General features: G+C 41.1%; 1 protein-coding gene and 2 long non-coding RNA genes across 3 annotated transcripts; 2 read left to right on the top strand and 1 right to left on the bottom strand.

Annotated features, from left to right (window-relative positions):
- The first annotated feature begins 834 nt into the window (after positions 1–834).
- Positions 835–9,703, top strand: LOC117388129 (B-cell receptor CD22-like). The gene is made up of 7 exons (XM_055230298.1): positions 835–875; positions 1,073–1,456; positions 2,170–2,463; positions 2,568–2,847; positions 6,684–6,851; positions 8,972–9,270; positions 9,429–9,703. Exons 1-7 carry the CDS (start codon positions 836–838, stop codon positions 9,701–9,703), a joined length of 1,740 nt encoding a protein of 579 aa, XP_055086273.1. The 5' UTR covers position 835.
- Positions 9,704–10,231: 528 nt separating this feature from the next.
- LOC117388246 (uncharacterized) lies at positions 10,232–12,098 on the top strand. Its single transcript, XR_004542818.2, has 3 exons — positions 10,232–10,335; positions 11,541–11,577; positions 12,027–12,098. It is a non-coding gene; the product is annotated as an uncharacterized LOC117388246 (long non-coding RNA).
- A 7,644-nt stretch (positions 12,099–19,742) lies between these two features.
- LOC129457249 (uncharacterized) lies at positions 19,743–20,319 on the bottom strand. Its single transcript, XR_008649161.1, has 3 exons — positions 20,252–20,319; positions 20,142–20,181; positions 19,743–19,780 (listed from the first exon to the last, which is right to left on the bottom strand). It is a non-coding gene; the product is annotated as an uncharacterized LOC129457249 (long non-coding RNA).
- Between the last annotated feature and the right edge of the window lie 354 nt (positions 20,320–20,673).

The raw sequence follows: 20,673 nt of genomic DNA on the forward strand, positions 1-20,673 counted from the left end.
GACTGCTGTTAAAGATCACATTTTCTGAGTTTGGGCCAAAGTCATAATCACTTTTTATCCAAACACCAAACACTGGTGAATCATCATGAGACTCATCAGGTGTAAAGCTGCAGGGGATTTTTAAACATGATCCACTCAGAGATTTAAGAAACTTTGGTGTCGTGACATTCAAATATGATTTCACATCACAAACACTAACCTCACCAGACCTGAGGACAAACCCACAACCTAAATTTAAACTTCCTCCTCACACTTCTAAGCGTTCGCCTCAAAATGTGCTCATTGTGCCGTGTTTCCTGTTAAAGAAGAATGTTCCCCTTCTATTTTATTTGCTCTGTTATTACTTCATTCTCCAATTATTATTTTATTAATCGGTGAAACACGTAGTATTTGTCTCCATCATCATGTTGGTGCAGATGCTGCTGTGATGTGCAGCCACAGGAGCAGCCCACAGCTCCATGACTCTGTGTTGTGATGGAATAAAGTTACAGATGGAAGCTTTAATTGTTCCATACAGTAGATTTACAAATATTTGAAAACATTATAAGTACAAATTATTGTTAATAGTAAAAACAAATGAATGAACAGTGGACTATGATGTTGAGTCCACGGTGCTGCCAACTTCACCTTTCTCTTTGTGGTTTGATCTGTCTGTCAGATGACAAGAACAAAAAAAAACAGAAGTTGGAGACCGTCACGAAGAGGAAGTCACTGTTATTCTAAAACTCACAAAGACGATTAAGAGATTCACTGTCGACTCTGGAGTAGGTTCGTTAAGCAGAGCACTAACAGCTCAAGTTATTTTTATTTTTTAAATTCTGAAGCTATAATGAATATGCTCATTCAAATTATACAACTTTTACTGCTGTGTTCAGGTGAGTTAAGTTTATTTAATTATCTTATTTTTAAACGTGAGAATAAAGAGTATTCACCACAGTCATTTATAATGTGTACCGGTATTTATATTCAGTATTTGTAAGAATAAACATGACATGAATGATTACATGGTGAACACCTGTGTGTACTCTGCATTTTCTGTTACTGTCATTTTAACCCTGTGCATGTTTTACAGGAGCTGATAGTTGTGATCTACCAAATTATTTGTCCATTAAAACTCCAAGTCCAATGGAGGCTCTGAGTGGCTCCTGTTTGTGGATCCCATGCACCTATAAAGTTTTACCTCTAAATAAAGACATAAACACTGCAGACCCTGTGACTGGCATTTGGTTTAAAGGTGATCGTGGGTACAGTACAGATTCACAGAATACGTTTTCAGTCAGTGGAGACTCCAGTAAGTCTTATCCCATGAATTTCACTGGGAACCTGAAAAACAAAAACTGCACCACAATGTTTTATAATTTAAACAAAAGCCACAATGACAAATATTACTTCAGAGTAGAGAACAGTGGTTTTAAGGCCACAGCTCGTTGTGACTCTCTTCAAATAAAAGTCAGAGGTAAGAAACTTTTACTATTTATTTGAATGTAATAATAAAGAAAATGCATTAAAACCTTTTGATGTTGATAGATTTATTACTTTTTTGTCATTGTAAAAACAACTGATGAAATTGCACTTTGTCACTTCCTCTGATGTGCACAGACACAGACACAGAGGAATTATGCAGCACATTGATATCTGTTGGAAAAAAGCTTTTTTAGTCTTGAAGTTTGTGTTATCATCGATCTGTAACATTCTCCTGAGGGAAAAAGATCAAATATGTTTTTATTTTATTTACAGTACTTCTTTTGCAAAGGGACAAAATAGTTTCTGCAAAACCCAAGACCAATTGAATATTCTACTGTCTGAATTTTAATCAAACTTTTATTCTTATATTCTGTGTATTTCACTGTTTAGGATTTACATTCAATCAGCTCCAATGTTTGTTTCTACAGTTTCATCTCTGAATAGCAGTTTGTTTTACAATCAAACAGTATTTTGTTGACACAGGTTTATATTCAAAGGGACAAACTGCTTTTCCACATTAGTTTTGTCATCAGGTTCTAACATACACCTGTTATAAACAAGTTTGAATGTTTGAGTGACATTTTCACTCTACTTCTGTGCACAGTAAATAGCCTCCACTCCCATCTGACGAGCATCAGCTTAGGTCTTGGTTTATTGCCTTTTTTAGATTGTAATGTTCTCCCCAAATGTTTTTACTCTTCTCAGACTCTCCCTGGAGCCCCACAATAGAAGTCTCTGGTAAACAGACAGAGACAGAGGTGGTGACTATAACCTGCTCAGCTGTCACTCCCTGTCCACACGCCCCTCCTCAGCTCACATGGGACCTCCACCAAGGCACTGCCCACATCACAGAGACCAACGGGACATTTACCACTAAAATCACACAGAACATCACTCTGACAGACGCCCATGATGGACTAATGATAAAGTGTAATGCAGCGTATCCTGTGAGTGAAGGATCCAAAATGGCCAACAGTAACGTGACTCTCAGTGTCTCATGTGAGTGAAACACACTGATGGATTCAGTCTGTTTACACTGAGATATTACTGCTGTGTCTGAAATGTTCCACATTATGGCATTAAACTTCCCTGTGTGTCCTCAGATGGTCCTAAAAACACCTCAGTGGAGGTCAGTCCGTCCGGTTCACTGTCAGCAGGTCAGTCAGTGACGCTGAGCTGCTCCAGCAGAGCCAAGCCTCCTGTCCACCACTTCACCTGGTTCAGACACAGCTCACAGGGACCAGCCAATGTCAGCCAGGGACACACGTACAGCTTCAACCTCACTGAAGAGGGACAGTACTATTGTGTGGCCTCAAATACACTCGGAAATGATTCATCTCCATCTGTAATAATACTTCAGTCCAATACTGACTTTACTTTCTTGTAAATCGTCTAAATACATGTTTTGGGCAGAAACAAACAGCTCTTCTGCTGTACCGTGGGAGGCCATTCTTGGAGCAGGTGTTGGACTCATAATAGTCTTTTGTCTGGCTGTGTTTTTTATGTAAGTATTATGAAACAAGTCTGTGCTATAAACCAATAACTTGAGTTAATATTCATCCAATGAAAATCCAACCCTGTAATATCAAAAAATATATGGGATGTAGCTTAATTCTTGTTCTATCTCCAACAATAAGTAATGTGTAAAGTAATATGAATACTTACATGTACCAATTTACATGTTTGTCTTCCTCTTACATTTGTTTCCTTATTCAGGCTGAACTGCCACAAAAGTAACACATCTCTAGTCTTGTTGTCTCTCTATTGCTTTATACACGACTTTTAGGATAATCTATAATTTTTTTCCCAGGTCTGTCAGATCAAAACGTGAGGCTTCAAAAAAATCACAAGTGAGTATTTAAAATGTGATGAGAAAAGTTAAGGGTCAAATGACTGTTCAGTGTCTTGTTTTACAGACAGGAGCATTTGTGGAGACTGATAAGGAAGAGGAAGAAGTGCATTATGGGGAAATAGACTTTTCTAATTTGAGCCCGAAAGACGTCGCAGAACAAGAGGAGACCGTGTACTCCCAGGTCCAAGTATCAAAAGAAAATGCCACCGCACAAGTCCCTGGTTTAGATGAACTCTATGCAAATGTAAAGAAGAAGTGACAATGTGCTTCTGTCTTTAAAGTGTGGATGAGCGATATATCGGTTCCCATGAGTCCGATTTGGAAGATTTAGTCGATATTTTGCTGATACGTTTCTAAAATCTCTGTGGTCATGTGTCTTTCTCAGTTTGTTCTCCTCAGATTTTTCTTTTTGATCAGACTGAGGAGTAACAACAGGACGTCTGAAATACAAAAATGCATCCATCCATCCATTACATCCATTTTCTTCCTTTTATCCGGGGCCGGGTCGCGGGGGCAGCAGTCTGACTAGCGGCTCCCAGACACATCCTCCAGCTCCTCCGGTGGGACCCCAAGACATTCCCAGGCCAGCCGAGAGACATAGTCCCTCCAGTGTGTCCTGGGTCTTCCCTGGGGCCTCCTCCCAGTGGGACATGCCTGGAACACCTCCCTAGAGAGGCGTCCAGGGGGCATCCTGAACAGATGCCTGAGCCACCTCAGCTGCTTCTCTTGATGTGTAGGAGCAGCGGCTCTACTCCGAGCTTCACCCACGTGACTGAGCTCCTCACCCTATCTCTAAGGTTGTTGTATCCACGATCTTGTCCTTTCGGTCATTAACCAGAGCTCCTGACCATAGGTGAGGGCAGGAATGTAAATCGAGAGCTTTGCCTTTCAACTTTCTCGTTCTTCACCACAAAAGACCAATACAGTGACCACATCACTGCAGACGCTGCACCGATCCATCTGTCAATCTCACGCTCAATCCTTCCCTCACTCTTGAACAAGACCCCGAGATACTTGAACTCCTCCACTTGAGGCAAGGACTCACCACCCACCTGGAGAGGGCTCCACCTTTTTCCAGTCGAGAACCATGGCCTCAGATTTGGAGGAGCTGATTCTCATCCCAGCCGCTTCACACTCAGCTCAAACCGCCCCAGTGCTGCAGGTCCTGGCTCGAGGAAGCATCAGAACAACATCATCTGCAAACAGCAGAGATGAGATCCTGTGGTTCCCAAACTAGACCCCCTCTGTCCATAAATATAATGAACAGAACCGGTGACAAAGGGCAGCCCTGGCAGAGTGCACCGGGAACAGGTCTGACTTACTGCAATGAACACAGCTCCTGCTCACTACGAGGGACACGGTTGAATGCCTTCTCCAGATCCACAAAACACATGTGTACTGGGCAAAGCCCCATGAACCCTCAAGGACCTGATGGAGAGTATAGAGCTTGTCCAGTTTTCTGCGACCGTGATGAAAACCATACTGCTCCTCTTGAATCCGAGGTTCGACTATTGGTTGGATTCTCCTCTCCAGTACCTGGAAACGACTTACCCAGAAGGCTAAGGAGTGTGATTCTCCTGTAATAGGAACACACGCAAAAACATTTAGACATTGAAAAGTGCAAAAGACGTTCAAGAGCTTTACTGTACTGGCCACAATGAACAAAGACAACAACACAGATACCAGCTCTAAAAAGAGCCACTCCTCGTGCATCACAGACCAAACCAGCTGTGGAGAAAGGTCGGAGTAGACGTGTTTCAAATGGCAGGAAAAGACTACCCTGTCATGGTTTAACTGTCCGGAAGATGCTTTTCTGACTGACACAACTGCAAAGCAAATGATCAAGTACTGCAAAGTCATTTTTCCCACTCACAGTGAGTGATAATGGACCACAGTTTAGCAGCCAGGATTTCAAGGACTGATGAAAATGATGGTTTCAAACACACAACATCAAGCCCACTGTGCCCACAATCAAATGGTTTGGCTGAAAAAGCAGAGCAGATTGTCCAAACACCTTTTTAAAAAGTAACAGAAACAGGCACTGACCCAACTACAGAAAATCTCCAGCTGATGAAGAGAGAACTGAGAACACGTCGACCTTCAGCATCACACAAGAAAAAGAGAAAGAGCATTATCTGAAACAAAACAAATACAGTCAAAGATACAAGAAAACTGCTAAACGACTGAGCCCACTGGCACAAGAGGACATGGTACGTGTCAGATGTGATGGTACATGGAGACCTGTCCTAAGGTGATCAGAGAGACAACTCCAAGGTCCTATGAAGTCATCACGGAGTATGGCAGCACACTAAGGACAAATCGTCGTCACTTACTCAAAGGACCAAAGACAACTTTTGTGGAGCTTGAGAATAACAAGGATGAACATTAACAAACACCAGCCCAAAACCCAGTTCCAGCAGGTACTGCCAGTGACACAGTTCATGCTTCTCATGACATTAAGGTAACACCAAAAACAGCAGTACAAGAAAGACCACGCAGAAACATTATGAAACCTAAGAGACAAAGAGGAATGTTGACTGAGTGTTTACATGTTAGTACATTGTAATAAGAGCATTGTAAAGTCACTCAAGTCGAAATGGTTGAAAAGGTTTTGTTCCTAATACAAGTGCCTTACTGTTACAAATGTTTTCATACACTGTGCCTTTTCTTGTTGATTGAGAATGTTATGTTTGGTCATGTAAATGTGCCAATGTTTTCTTTAATGTGGAATAATTTATATTAAAAAAAGTTTTGAAATGACACAGCAGAAGTTTTACTTTGTCCAAAAAAAGAGATGCACAGATAACATGAGTAATATGTGCACCAGACCAACAGGTGGTGCTGTTGCCTTATTATTGTCTGAAGCACTGAAGAAATGATTTGTACTAAATGGCATCAAGTGTAAATGCAACTGAAACATCCTCCTGCCTCTATCCTCTAATCCTCTGCTCCTCTGCTTTTCTCTCCTCTGCTCCTCTTTCTTCTCCCCTCTCTCCTCTGCTCCTCTGCTTCTCTGCTCCTTTCTCCTCTGCTCCTTTTTCTTCTACTCCTCTCTTCTCTCCCTTCTCTTCTCTGCTCCTCCCCCCTCTACTCCTCTGCTCCTCTGCTCCTCTCTGACGTGATCCAGGTGAGGGCAGCGAAGAACAGGTTTCTCTTCTGCCAAGTTACAGATTGAAGCTTTAATTGTTCCACACACTAAATTTAGATCAGATTTACAAATATTTGAAAACATTATTAGTCCAAATTATGGTAAATACTAAAGACAAATGGCTGAGTAGTGTCCTATAATGACATTCCATGTCCCCAGAGCCAGTCTCCATGTCCGGAGATCCGGTCGTCGAGGCCTCCGCCTTCGACTGCCTCCCAGATCTCCTCGCACCAGCCCCTTACCGATCCTCTTGCGGGTGGTGGGTCCACATGAGGACGGCCCCACGTCTGGTGGCCAGGCTTCTCCCCACGGGGCCCCGCCACCAGGCGAGCACCCACCCCAGGCCTGGCTCCAGGGTGGAGCCCCGGTGACGCCGGTCCAGGCGACGTAACTGGCCTCTTAGTCTGACCCGTCTCCCTGGACCTGTTTGCCATGGGTGACCCTACCAGGGGCATGAAGCCCCCGACAGCATAGCTCCCAGGATCATTCGGGCACTCAAACCCCTCCACCACGTTAAGGTGGCCTTTCAGGGAGGAGTTCAAGTATCTCGGGGTCTTGTTCACGAGTGAGGGAAGGATGGAGCGTGAGATTGACAGGCGGATCGGTGCAGCGTCTGCAGTGATGCGGTTGCTGTATCGGTCCGTTGTGGAGCTGAGCCGGAAGGTGAAGCTCTCGATTTACTGGTCAAACTATGTTCCTACCCTCACCTATGGTCATGAGCTCTGGGTAATGACCGAAAGGACAAGGTCGCGAATACAAGCGGCCGAAATGGGTTTGAGGCTGGGCGCACCCTTAGGGATAGGGTGAGGAGCTCGGTCACACGGGAGGAGCTCGGAGTAGAGCCACTGCTCCTACACGTCGAGAGGAGCCAGCTGAGGTGGCTCGGGCATCTGCTCAGGATGCCTCCTGGACGCCTCCCTAGGGAGGTGTTCTGGGCATGTCCCACCGGGAGGAGGCCCCGGGGAAGACCCAGGACACGCTGGAGGGACTATGTCTCCCGGCTGGCCTGGGAACGCCTTGGGGTCCCACCGGAGGAGCTGGAGGACGTGTCTGGGGTGAGGGAAGTCTGGGAGTCCCTGCTTAGACTGCTGCCCCCGTGACCCGGCCCCGGATAAGAGGAAGAAAATGGATGGATGTCCTGTAATGTTGATGTTGACAACTTCACCTTTTTGTTGTGGTTTATTCAGATGATGAACTAAAAAAAAAAACTATTTTAATTATTGTGTGAAATACAGAAGTTGGAGACCATCACGAAGAGGAAGTCACTGTTATTATAAACTCATAAAGACGATTAAGAGATTCACTGTCGACTCTGGAGTAGGTTCGTTAAGCAGAGCACTAACAGCTCAAGTTTTTATTTTTTTTATTTAAATTCTGAAGCTATAATGAATATGCTCATTCAAATTATACAACTTTTACTGCTGTGTTCAGGTAAGTTACGTTTATTTAATTCTCTTATTTTTTCAAGCAGGACTTGTTAAACGTGAGAATAAAGAGTATTCACCACAGTCATTTATAATGTGTATTTATATTCAGTATTTGTAAGAATAAACATGACATGAATGATTACATGGTGAACACCTGTGTGTACTCTGCATTTTCTGTTACTGTCATTTTAACCCTGTGCATGTTTTACAGGAGCTGATGGTTGTTTATTTCAGACTGATTTGTCCATTACAACTCCAAGTCCAATGGAGGCTCTGAGTGGCTCCTGTTTGTGGATCCCATGCACCTATAAAGTTTTACCACCATATGACATAAACACTGCAGACCCTGTCACTGGCATTTGGTTTAAAGGTGATCGTGGGTCACATTATACGTTTTCAGTCAGTGGAGACTCCAGTAAGTCTTATCCCATGAATTTCACTGGGAACCTGAAAAACAAAAACTGCACCACAATGTTTTATAATTTAAGCAAAAGCCACAATGACAAATATTACTTCAGAGTAGAGAACAGTGGTTTTAATGCCACAGCTGTTTGTGACTCTCTTCAAATAAAAGTCAGAGGTAAGACACTTTTACTATTTATTCAAAGGTTAATGAAGAAAAAAAAAAGGATTAAAACCTTTTCATATTATATCTTTATTTTATTTTTACATTTTGCCTCATTTGCAAAAGGACAAAATAGTTAGTAACAATAGGCTTGTGAATTTTAATGAAACTTTTATTCTTATATTCTGTGTATTTCACTGTTTAGGATTTACATTCAATCAGCTCCAATGTTTGTTTCTACAGTTTCATCTCTGAATAGCAGTTTGTTTTACAATCAAACAGTATTTTGTTGACACAGGTTTATATTCAAAGGGACAAACTGCTTTTCCACATTAGTTTTGTCATCAGGTTCTAACATACACCTGTTATAAACAAGTTTGAATGTTTGAGTGACATTTTCACTCTACTTCTGTGCACAGTAAATAGCCTCCACTCCCATCTGACGAGCATCAGCTTAGGTCTTGGTTTATTGCCTTTTTTAGATTGTAATGTTCTCCCCAAATGTTTTTACTCTTCTCAGACTCTCCCTGGAGCCCCACAATAGAAGTCTCTGGTAAACAGACAGAGACAGAGGTGGTGACTATAACCTGCTCAGCTGTCACTCCCTGTCCACACGCCCCTCCTCAGCTCACATGGGACCTCCACCAAGGCACTGCCCACATCACAGAGACCAACGGGACATTTACCACTAAAATCACACAGAACATCACTCTGACAGACGCCCATGATGGACTAATGATAAAGTGTAATGCAGCGTATCCTGTGACTGGAGGATTCAAAATGGCCGACAGTAACGTGACTCTCAGTGTCTCATGTGAGTGAAACACACTGATGGATTCAGTCTGTTCTGGTGATCAGTTGTTGAAAATGTATTAAGGTGCATTGTGTAACTTTGTGGGGTTGTTTCAATTGAGATAACATGGCTTTGAAATATTCCAGAGTATGGCATTAAACTTTCCTGTGTGTCCTCAGATGGTCCTAAAAACACCTCAGTGGAGGTCAGTCCGTCCGGTTCACTGTCAGCAGGTCAGTCAGTGACGCTGAGCTGCTCCAGCAGAGCCAAGCCTCCTGTCCACCACTTCACCTGGTTCAGACACAGCTCACAGGGACCAGCCAATGTCAGCCAGGGACACACGTACAGCTTCAACCTCACTGAAGAGGGACAGTACTATTGTGTGGCCTCAAATACACTTGGACAGGAATCATCTCCAGCCGTTACACTGAATATAACAGGTATGTCACCCTAAAGTGCAGTATTTTCTGATGGTTTTTTACCAGTGTTTGGCATCTAAATATTCAATATAAGGCACTAATGAATAGCATAAGATGAGATAAACCTTATTTGTCCCACACTGGGGAAATTCCAGATGGGAGGGTCGACAGTAGCTCAGTTGTTCCACTGATCTGAAGGTTGATCATTCAAATCCCACTCTTGACATAAACATCACTGGTGGAGCGGCCTGTGTACACTGGTGTATGAATGTTCCTTGATTTAAAGCCTTGAAGTTGGTGAAATGTTGTAAATAAAAACAATGTGACCTAAACGTGGTGGGAGATGTTGTCCTTTGTCACAGGCTGCAGGTGTGAACCAGAGAGGTGCCATTAGATTACCCTCTGTGGCATTACATAATACACAGAGTTACTCATTTACACATGTGTGAGGCTTTTTCAGAATAAAACCAGTTGTGGCTCTTTACAGTTATTAGAATATTAAAATGCTAATTACAGAAGAACAGGAGATGAAACAGAAGTTCATTCAGTCTGTATCTTTACCTTTGTCAGAGTCTGGACCCAGTGTTGTGACTTGGATTGGCCCATACAACATAGTGAAGCTCTGTGGGATTATACTGCTCTACAGCTCCCTGCTCCTTCTGGAATGGTGAGACCAAAATGTATATTCTAATAAGTTATTGTTCCCAGATATTAGACCTGCATTATATCAGTTTTAAGTATAGACAATATTTGTTTTGCTTTTACTTTCTACCTGCTTAATGTATTTGGATTTTTACAAACTTTTTTACTAAAGTAATTCATAGCTGTCAGAAGGAGCAAAGAAAATAAATGAATAAATTAGTCAGTGAATAAAAAGTCATATTAAAGATGCATTGTGTAACTTTTCTGGTGGAGCTCTGAGTTTTGATTTGCCTGGAATGTTCCACAGTGTGGTATTAATAATATCTGCCCTGCATTTATTTAGTTCTAGGTGTTAATTTGTGTATTTATTTATTTGGATGCCATTAGCTGAAAGCAGTGCAGTCCACTCATCTTCCTCAGTCCATTGAAATATAAAATCTTATTTTTATCATTACAAATATACATTTTCTACTTTTGATATTTCACTGCAATAAAAATCACATTTTCTTCAAAATAATCACAGCTGAATTCAAGTTCATCTGAAGTGCACATTTATACAACATTTAGTTTAACGTGTGACATTTAAATTCTGGTTTTGTTTTTAATCTGGTGAATATCAATGAGGACATAGTTCCAGATATCGATCGACAGAACAACACGACAGTTGAGTCATCTGCATATTTTGTTAGTGAAGCTTTTTTCAGTCAATGGCAAATCATAATAACAATAGAAAACAAAAGAGGTCCTAAACAGCTTCCTTGCGGAACTCCACATACTAAACATTTACTGTCAGAAGAAGAAACATTATAAAAAACTCTTTGAGTTCTGAGGGGGGACTTTGCATTAGTGCAACAGCAGCAGCAGCAAAACTAAAGCTTTTCAGTTTTTCAATTAAAATAGAACGATCCATTACATCAAATGCAGCTCTTAAGTGTTGTCATTACATTACTTCACTTCTCCACAGATCTGACATGTAACTTGGTCTGGGTGGTGTCACCTGCTTGTCTCCATGGAAATAGATGAGTTTATAACTTAATGTTTATTGCGGAACATTTGAGGCAAAATAATAACAGCTCCATGGAGACAACAAGCAGGTGTCAGACCTTCCACCAAAAAGTGCCACAGTGTCCCTTTAAGATGAACATGTGCAGCACATGTTCATCATATATAAGTGAGTAGAGGCCACGAGTGAGTAAAAAAGTCAAACTGATTCCTGTTATTTATTTTCAGCTGGTTTAGATCAACTTGTGTCAAGAAACAGGAACAGGTAAAAGTTTTATGAATACATCTGTGTAAACGCTCAGTCGTCCAGGTCTGATCCACAGCAAAAGACAAAGTTAAAATCTGTCAACTGGACAAATCGTGGAATGGAGGCCTGAGACATAACCTCTCCCTCATCTTTAACTCCATCCTCACACCCAGAACAATGAGAACAACAGCAGGGTCGTTAAGGGCTGAATAGGGTAGTTTCAGCTGAAACTGGAGACAATAGATGTTTACAGTTTCAGTGAGGTTAGCCCCTCCCCTCAGACAGATATAAGGCAGTGGCCACCAGCAGTAATCTGACAAGAACTGACCAGAACCAGAAGAAGTGGCTTGGATGAGCAGCGAAACATCTTCACGCCTACAACGATTTGTCTAGTTGACAGATTTTAGCTTTGTCTTTTGCTTTTTATGAATACACTTTTGTCACTCTGTGTGTCGTCTTATCCACAGAGCCCAGAGGCAGCAGCACATGTCAATCGTGCCTTTGCAAATCCAGCCTATGTAATCCCTCTGTCGTCCATCCCTCCCCAAACCTAAATCAAACAAGAAAACCAACAGTGAAAGCCAGTATGGTTTTTGACAATGCTACATGTAACTGGCTCCAAACTTAACTTTCAAACAGAACCCAGACAGTAGGAGCCAATGGGTTTAAATCTGCTTTTTTAACTTTAAGTGAAGGAGTGCCCCAGGGCTCAATTTTGGGCCCGCAATTTTTTTCTACATTTATTAATTTGATTGGTTGAAATTTAAGAAAAAGGCTTATACATTTATATACAGATGATGCTGTTTCGTTTGTAAATGCTCCCTCTGCTGACCGGGCAATCTTAAAACTGCAGCAAGAGTTTAATGAAATTTAATTATATGCAAATAAAATTAAGTAGATGATATTTTCTTAAAACATTTAAGTGATGTGCAAGCTACAAATCTTTATACACTAAATGACAAATTGAAGTAATCAGGATTTATAAATATCTTGTATTTTGGCTTGACAAAAACTGATCCGTTAAAATACATATGTTGGAGTTATGCAAGTTTAAAATCAAAATTATCATTTATTATAGAAACAAATCGTTTATTCCATTGAGTTACAGAAAAGAAATAGTTCAAGCAGCCTTTGCTTATGGAGATATAATTTACAGTATATGCAGCCTTGAGCCTTTAAACCTTTAGACTCTTAACTCAGAATTTAAACCCATCACTGTTCACTCTATGAAAAAGTAGGTTGGCCATCGCTGTCTGTCAGAAGAGAACAACACTTTATAATATGTATTTATAAGGGATTGCCTAAGTGTCTAATTTATTTGTTGAATTTTGATATGGAAACTTTCAGTCTGAAAACTGACTGCACTAGAACTGAAATGGGGAAAATAAAGCTTTTGGTTATTTTGCTTCCCAAAAATTGATTCACTCTGCCACTGCATCCAACAGATCAGTGTGTGGATGTAAGATGATTTTCTCCAGCTAAACTGAGAAAAGAGTCAAGTCATAGTCTTTGTTCCACAGAAACATAGAGAAAAGGTCAGCAGGGACCTCCAGTCTCTTTCTAAAACCTTCAAATCATCTCGGGGTAATAATGGACACAGACTTGAACTTTAAAAACCACAAATCAAATCAATAACATCTGCAGCTTTTTATCCTCTAAAAACTTTGCAAAAATCAAAAGTAAACTGTCAAAACCAGACTCAGAGAGAATTATCCTGCATTTGTCTCCAGTAGGTTAGACGACTGTAACGTCCTGTTCACTGGACTCTCCAAACGAGCCTTAAGACAGAACAGAACATCCAGAACATCCAGAACATCCAGAACACTGCTGCTCGGGTCAGGACTAGAACCAGGAAGTACTTCACACGTGTCCTGTGCTCAGGTCTAGAACCAGGAAGTACTTCACACATGTGTCCTGTGCTCAGGTCTCTGCACTGGCTCCTGTAGCTCAAAGAATAGAATTTGAAGCAGCTCTGCTTGTGAACAGGTTTCTACATAAACCAGCACCAAAGTACATCTCCCATATGTTAGTCCCACATGAACCATTTCACACTCTGAGGACTTCAGGGACCGGCCTCCTGCTGGTGCCAGAGTCAGGACTAAACATGGAGAATCAGTGTTTCAGTTTTATGCAGCTAAAACCTGGAACATTCTTCCTGAAGATGTGACACAGGCCTCTACTTTGACAATGTTTAAATCCCAGCTCAAAATGGTTCTATTTAGCTGTGCATACGACTGAAAGGATTTTAATCTCCTTTAATTATAATTTCATGATGATTTTTAGGTTCTGATTTGTTGTATTGTGGTTTTAATGTCTTTCTTATTCTGTAAAGCATAATGTGTATGAATTGTACTAAACAAATAAACTTGCCTTGGTGTCCAGGGGACGTAGGGAGAATACAAAAAGTATTACTTGTGGATTGACACAATATTCTTGAGAGGGAACGCAAATACAAATGAAATGTGTCCGTGTCTTAGTGTCCACACTATCCCCTACTTAGGGCACTAGTCTAATTGTCTATTTTACAAGATAATACACGACCATCTATCTGGGTGTTGTTACAGTAACCAGCCACATTTCCTCATTTCCTTTGTTCAGGGGTAGCATCGGTCAGAAAGGCTATGGTCATAAGGATCTGTAGCATTGTCCAGAGTCCAGCTAATCTGCAATAATAGACAATTATCTGATACTTTCAATAAAGAGGAAAAAAGTTTTAAATATTCCATTTATAATGTGTCTGTGTTTATACTTACAGAGGTTAATTGTATTTATGGTATAGAGATTGTTTATTACTACTTTATAAGTTATTTGTAATGTTTGACATGGTGTTGATGTTTGTGTCATATTTCTTTGCATGAAAAATAGTTTTAAAAAGATCAATTATTTACCAGAGGTTGCCTCATTTTTGATGGTCCTTGCGATGCCTTCTCCCTTTTTATACATGAGCCCTCCAGTTGATTTTGTAGCTTGTGAATGTCTGGTTTTGTAATTGAAATAAATAGCTGTCAGACAGTCTCAAAAACAAACAGTAATACTATTGCTACATAATTAAAATCATGAGGAAGTACTTTAAAAATACTCGTCTACCTGCAAAGCATTCCCAGGAAAGTCAAAGCAGTGTTTTTTGGCGCAAAGCGCAGAATCACACTGTGAAATGATTCCACTGCTGAAGTCTGCAAGTGTGAGCTCATCTTCTCTACTGAGGATCTTCTTCTAGCCTTCACAATGCTGATGTACCTTACAAGATGAATCACAATTTAGAAACTACAAAATACAAATATTGTTGAAGAATTAAAGCCATTTTACATCTCTTCAGTCAGCGCTCACGTGTAGCCTCGTCCACCATGAGACACACCAGGGCGAGCTCTGGAAACAAGAGAATAATTTGTTCAATTTTCTCAATTACACTGTACAAGGTCCAATTATTCATTGTGGTGTATATAAAATATAAAATAATAGCCTCTATATAACATAAAATATAAAGGTGACGTCACACTGATTCCAAAGGAGAGGGATCCCTCTGGCATCGGCACAACTGCTTCAACGACCACGAAGATGAGAGTTCCAGAGATGTGCTCGCCTAGACCATCATATTGAGCACACCGCCAATCAGAACAAACTAGAAAAAAGATAACAATATTTAACAATCCTCCTTTACAAAAGCAGATAGATATGAAGGCTGCAAAAACATACTGAAATACACTACGAGTAACGGTATCTGCAGAACAAGGGGAAAGGTGAACAGCAATTGGGACAGCAGGCTCTCCCGAAAGCTGCTCCGCCCTCCGCCTCTCTCCAAGAAGGGAGTGGTTCCATCACTTGACTTTAGGCATCTGAAAATAAATACACATAATATATACACATCTTAATGAAATAATGAAAGAGAGCACCAATTTTGTGCTTGTGCTGCAGAATCTGCATTAACTGGAAAATAATCTTCTCCCACTGTGATCCATACGTGACACAGCAGACGACATCCCTGCTAAGAAGACCACTGTGTAGAACTGTGATCTGCAGTCCACACATTCAGCTTCCTGGTTAACAGTAACCAGGGTCACATCGACAACACCCTGACCAGCAGTGACCGAACCATAATACAAATAGGCTACAAAACGATGCAGATGAAACTTAATGACATTTACTTGTACCTGGACCAGACCAAGTCCAGGACTGTAATTAAAACCAGACAAGAGCAAGACTAGACTTAAAACAAGAAACACACCAAGATTAGCCTTTCATTGAACAAGACTAAACCAGGTCTAATCCTAAAACAACCTTACACCAGGACTAAACCAGAACCATTTAAAGCCAAGTTATAATAAACATAATGATTAAACAGAATTTGGATAAGACATTTTTACAATCACAATAGGCCTTAAACTGGTCTGAACTAAGTCAAAGCCTGGACTACACCAAAACAAGACCAGAACTATTGAAAGCAAAGTAATCACCAGAACTCACCAGGACTCAATTATTGTATAAGACACAGTTTTACCATCACAGTAGGACCAGGACAATTTAAAGCAAAGTAACCAACAACCTGGACCTGGACCTGGAGTTAGTCCTGGACTTAAAAACCACAGACATTCACAAAAGTTGCTACCACAGCTCTTGCATAGAAATCAAAAAAATACTGTCCCTGGAATGAGAGATATCATTGGCTATTTCCAGGCTCACTCCCTCCTGATTGGTCATTACAGACACAAACTAAATGAGGACTGGACCACTTCTAAACCAAGACTAGACCAGGACTAGGCCTGGACCACACCAGGACCAGGACTAGACCAGAACATCACATCCCACATCATGGGATCTGCACAGCAACCACTGCTGCTTTCTGCTGCTGTCACTGCTTTCTGATTGGTCAACACAGATGCACTCTAGACCAGGACTCCTGGAACCAGAAATAAACCAGGACCAGGACTAGAACAGATCCAACACGGCTAAATCAAATTCTACCAGGACTGAAAATGGTTCCTAAGAAACACTGCACACACTAAACTGCAAGTTTACAGTCAAGTCCACACATAAGGATCCCTCCAGAACTCAAGCAGTATTTGACATGGACTACAACAGGATTCAGCTAGGATTAGCTAGCTACTAGCCCTATTAGCCCTACTACTTTTACGCACTAAAAGGTTACATCTCCAAGTTAGCCTAACTTTTATACCATAGATCAGTGGTCCCCAACCACCGTGGATCAATTGGTACCGGGCCGCGGGCCGTCCAAGAAATAATTAATTATTTCTGTTGTATTTATTATCTGAGTCTGAACAATCGTTTATTTTGAAAAATCTTTTATTTTGTAAAATGACCGGATTCTCTCGGTTACATTTCCGTCACTTGAGCGCCGACAACTTAACCCCTTATCGTTCCGACGGCCCGCCCACGTTACACGTTACAACTTTACAGCAATGTACGTGTATTTCTGCGTCACTCACACAAACAATCTACACATCAAATGAAAGCCACGGCATTCATCTTTATGAATATGTAAACCATTTACACCTCGAATCACCACAGTGCTGACAGGAAAGACGTTTTTACAGAGAAGTCAGAAATGTGGATTTGGACTTCACTTACCTTTGAGCGCTCTGGTTCTGTCAGACATCAACATATTCACACAAAGTTGGTCTCATTCGTTCCGTAAAGGTCCAGAGAATATAATCCAGTCAAGAAATTATGTCCACAAAGGAAGTTAGAGCCTCCATGTCCAATCTGCTGCAGGAAAGTGATATCTGTTCTGTCACTTCTCCGCGTAAAAACACGAGACTGGATATAAAGATCCGCGCGTAAAATTATGCGCGCGTATTGTGTAATTTTACGCAGCAGTTTTGCGTTTTAAACATGACGAAACGGACAAAACAAAGGAAGTACGCGACCGAGGACACTGTGGATGTTTGTACAAGTTAAACTAGAGGCATCTGGACCCGGAGCGGCTCATGGAACCGAGTGAAGATCATGATGGACTGAGGAGCAGAGGACCTGATGTGCTGAGGGACTGGATGCTGTTCCTGATCGGTAAGTGTGGTTTATTCTGCTATTCACTTAATTGTGGGTCAAATGTGCATCATGTGTAATCATTAGCATTAGCATTAGCCCCCCGGTCCGCGGTAAAATTTTCAAGCGTTGGCCGGTCCGCGGTGATAAAAAGGTTGGGGACCACTGCCATAGATGATTAATTTTCACTACAGCTACATTCAACTAACAAAGCAGCTTCATTTTAGCACACATTTGTAGTAATCGATAGTGTAAAGAATGAGATGTCAGATTTTGTCTTATTTTCTTTGATGTGTCTCTCTGTCAATCAGGACTGGCTCTGCTCTGGCAGCAACTGCTCCACAAAATGGCTGAAAGTTTTATTTTTCTGAACACAGACCAAAAGTTTCCAGACTTTTCTTGAATCGAAACCATACAAAATGGCCGAATAGCGTCCAATACACTGATCATGACATGTATGTAGAACCACTAGTCCAGCCTAGTCTCTAACCCCTCATTCACTACATAGCCCCACACTCTTTAAAGGACCTTCACAGAGCGATTCGGACGCACAGCTCACTACAATCAGGTCATGTGACTCTGGCGTCTGGGTGAAAAACAGTCTAAAGGCTAAACTTTGGAAAAACTTAATTTCTGTCATAAATAATGATCAGATTTTACTGATTATTAATTTTTTTATCTGAGATTTACAAATTGTCGCTCTTTCAACAACTCCAGCTAGCAACTTTACATCATAATGGTTTATTTAAAAGTGTTTTATTGATAATCAGGATCAACAGTATTATACAGCAGCACTTCTGTCTGCTCCTTTCAGTCATGTTGTGTCCAGTTAAAGACCTGTTGCCGCGCTGTTGTTTTTCTAACTGCCACAATGCATCATGGTCTATATTGACCAGTCTAGTGTCCTGTACTTCTCAAGGTGCATTGTGGGAAATTTTGAGTGACCTCCTTTTTCAACAACTGGACATTTGGACACCACTAAAAATGGCGTGATCCTTAAATACTGCCCTAACTACGAAATAGTGTGAACATTCGGACAAAGCCTGGGAAATTTGGCACATTGAATCTTCGGGTCATCTCGATGAAAAAAGTCAAATGGACTCATGCCGTAGCTTCTATAGTGTTGCCATTGAGATGTGTGTTGACTTTATTTACTGACATGTACAGCCCACACCTTCAATGACTCTGCTTCCTGCCTGTTCTTTACATAAACTGTTTATATCTTTATACAGTCTATGGTTATTTAAAATCTTTATGGTCATTGTATTTGGCCTTTAGTTCTTTTCCATACACATACATCATCCCATCTCTTTGTCTCCATGGAGATGCTCTTGCTTTGCCTGCAATGTTCTGCTGTATGGCATTAAGATAAGATCAGATCTGCCTTTATTAGTCCCACAGTGGGGAGATTCCAGTATTGCACCGCACAGTTAAAGAACAGAAGGGAAATGGTACATGCAATAAAACAAGATAATAGATAAAAAGCATAACATAATAATAAAAAATAGACTTAAAAATAAACTAAAAATACTCTGATATAACATCTTCGTAAAGTGACTTGAGTATTGCACATAGGTGGATGAATGACACATGTTCAGTGTTCACAGTGTTCATTGTACAGTCTGACAGCAGCAGGAAGGAAAGACCTGAAACCTTCACACAGCGAGGGTGAATCAGTCACTGAAGCTGCTCTCCAGGGCAGACAGAGCGTCCTGCAGGGGGTGAGACTCATGGCCCAGCATAGAATTGACCTTAGCCAGGACCCTCCTGTCCCCCACCCCCTGAGTCCAGAGGACAGCCCAGGACGGAGCTGGACTTCTTGATGACCTTGATTAAACTTGTCTATGTTCATGGAGAAAGCTAATGCCACCAGGCTAAGCTAACAGTTTTTCAAGGTGTTTTTATTGATATGGAGACAAGCTGGGGGCACAAACCCAACAGAAGAGTTACATAGTGTAGATGTAGATGTACTTAGAAGTTCTGTGCAGGTAAACCACAGAATTTTGAGTTATGTTTTCCGAACTTGTGCGTATATATCGGCCATTTGTGCAGCCGGTCTGATGTTAATGCTGGACGTTTTGACTTGTGAGTACACGGTGTCCTCCTGTGTGCTGCTGATGACGGCAGGAGGCGTCTTTGAGTTGAATGTCACGGCTCCGTAGTGGAGACTATCTTCCCTTTGGGCTGGCTCCTGTTGTGTAACCTCTTCAATGGTTTGGACCTTTGGAAATGGAGCACAAGTCATTTGACGGGACGCACAAGGTGATTTTAGCCGTAGAATCCGGCAACGTAAACCAAGGAGCTCATTCATGTGACTCGTCAGCTTGAGAACCAATAGAAAAAGACTCTGATGATTATGGGTACGTTAAAAGTGAATTATGTAACTTTTCTGGTCAACTGGGTCAGATCTGTGGAGAGCAGGCTGACCGCGCTAATAAAGCATGTTATTTGAGAGCACAACATGAATTGTATATTTAATGCTTTACTATGGAACATAACAGACAATGTAATACCATCTAAGTAGGTGCAAACATTCCTTTTATTGTTGCCAAATAAACATACAAAAGTCATTGTTTTCTTACCTGCGCTGGCTGCAAATGTGTCCGTCTAAATTTAAAATACCTGTAAATACAGATATGACTGTGACAAAAATTCAAAACATTGTTAAATTGTGTTCATCTGTGACACATACCAAACCAGAACAATGAGAATAATCGATGCAATGAGGAGGACAATGACCGCTGGAAGCCATTTTGTAACATCCCCTGCTTCACCTGAGCACAAACGGCATAGTTTAAGCTGTCAGTTTTAAAACATACAGTTAGTCCAATAAGTATTTGAACACCCTGTGATTTTGCAAGTTCTCCCACTTAGAAATCATTGAGGGGTCTGAAATTTTCATCTTAGGTGCATGTCCACTGTGAGAGACATAATCTAAAAAAAATCTGAAAAACACATTGTATGATTTTTTTTAAATAATTTATTTGTATGTTACTGCTGCAAATAAGTATTTGAACGCCTGTCCATCAGCTAGAATTCTGACCCTCAAAGACCTGTTAGTCCACCTTTAAAAAGTCCACCTCCACTCCACTTATTATCCTTAATTAGAAGCTC

The sequence above is a fragment of the Periophthalmus magnuspinnatus genome, chromosome 20 (genome assembly GCF_009829125.3).
Source record: "Periophthalmus magnuspinnatus isolate fPerMag1 chromosome 20, fPerMag1.2.pri, whole genome shotgun sequence".
NCBI classification, from domain to species: Eukaryota; Metazoa; Chordata; class Actinopteri; order Gobiiformes; family Gobiidae; genus Periophthalmus; species Periophthalmus magnuspinnatus.

Excerpts from the sequence above, each read along its gene's own strand:
- LOC117388129 (XM_055230298.1), top strand. The coding sequence starts at position 836 with ATGCTCATTCAAATTATACAACTTTTACTGCTGTGTTCAG. Across the intron at positions 876-1,072 it reads ACTTTTACTGCTGTGTTCAG|GAGCTGATAGTTGTGATCTA; the intron begins GTGAGTTAAGTT and ends CATGTTTTACAG. Across the intron at positions 6,852-8,971 it reads GTGACGCCGGTCCAGGCGAC|CTCAGACTCTCCCTGGAGCC; the intron begins GTAACTGGCCTC and ends GTTTTTACTCTT.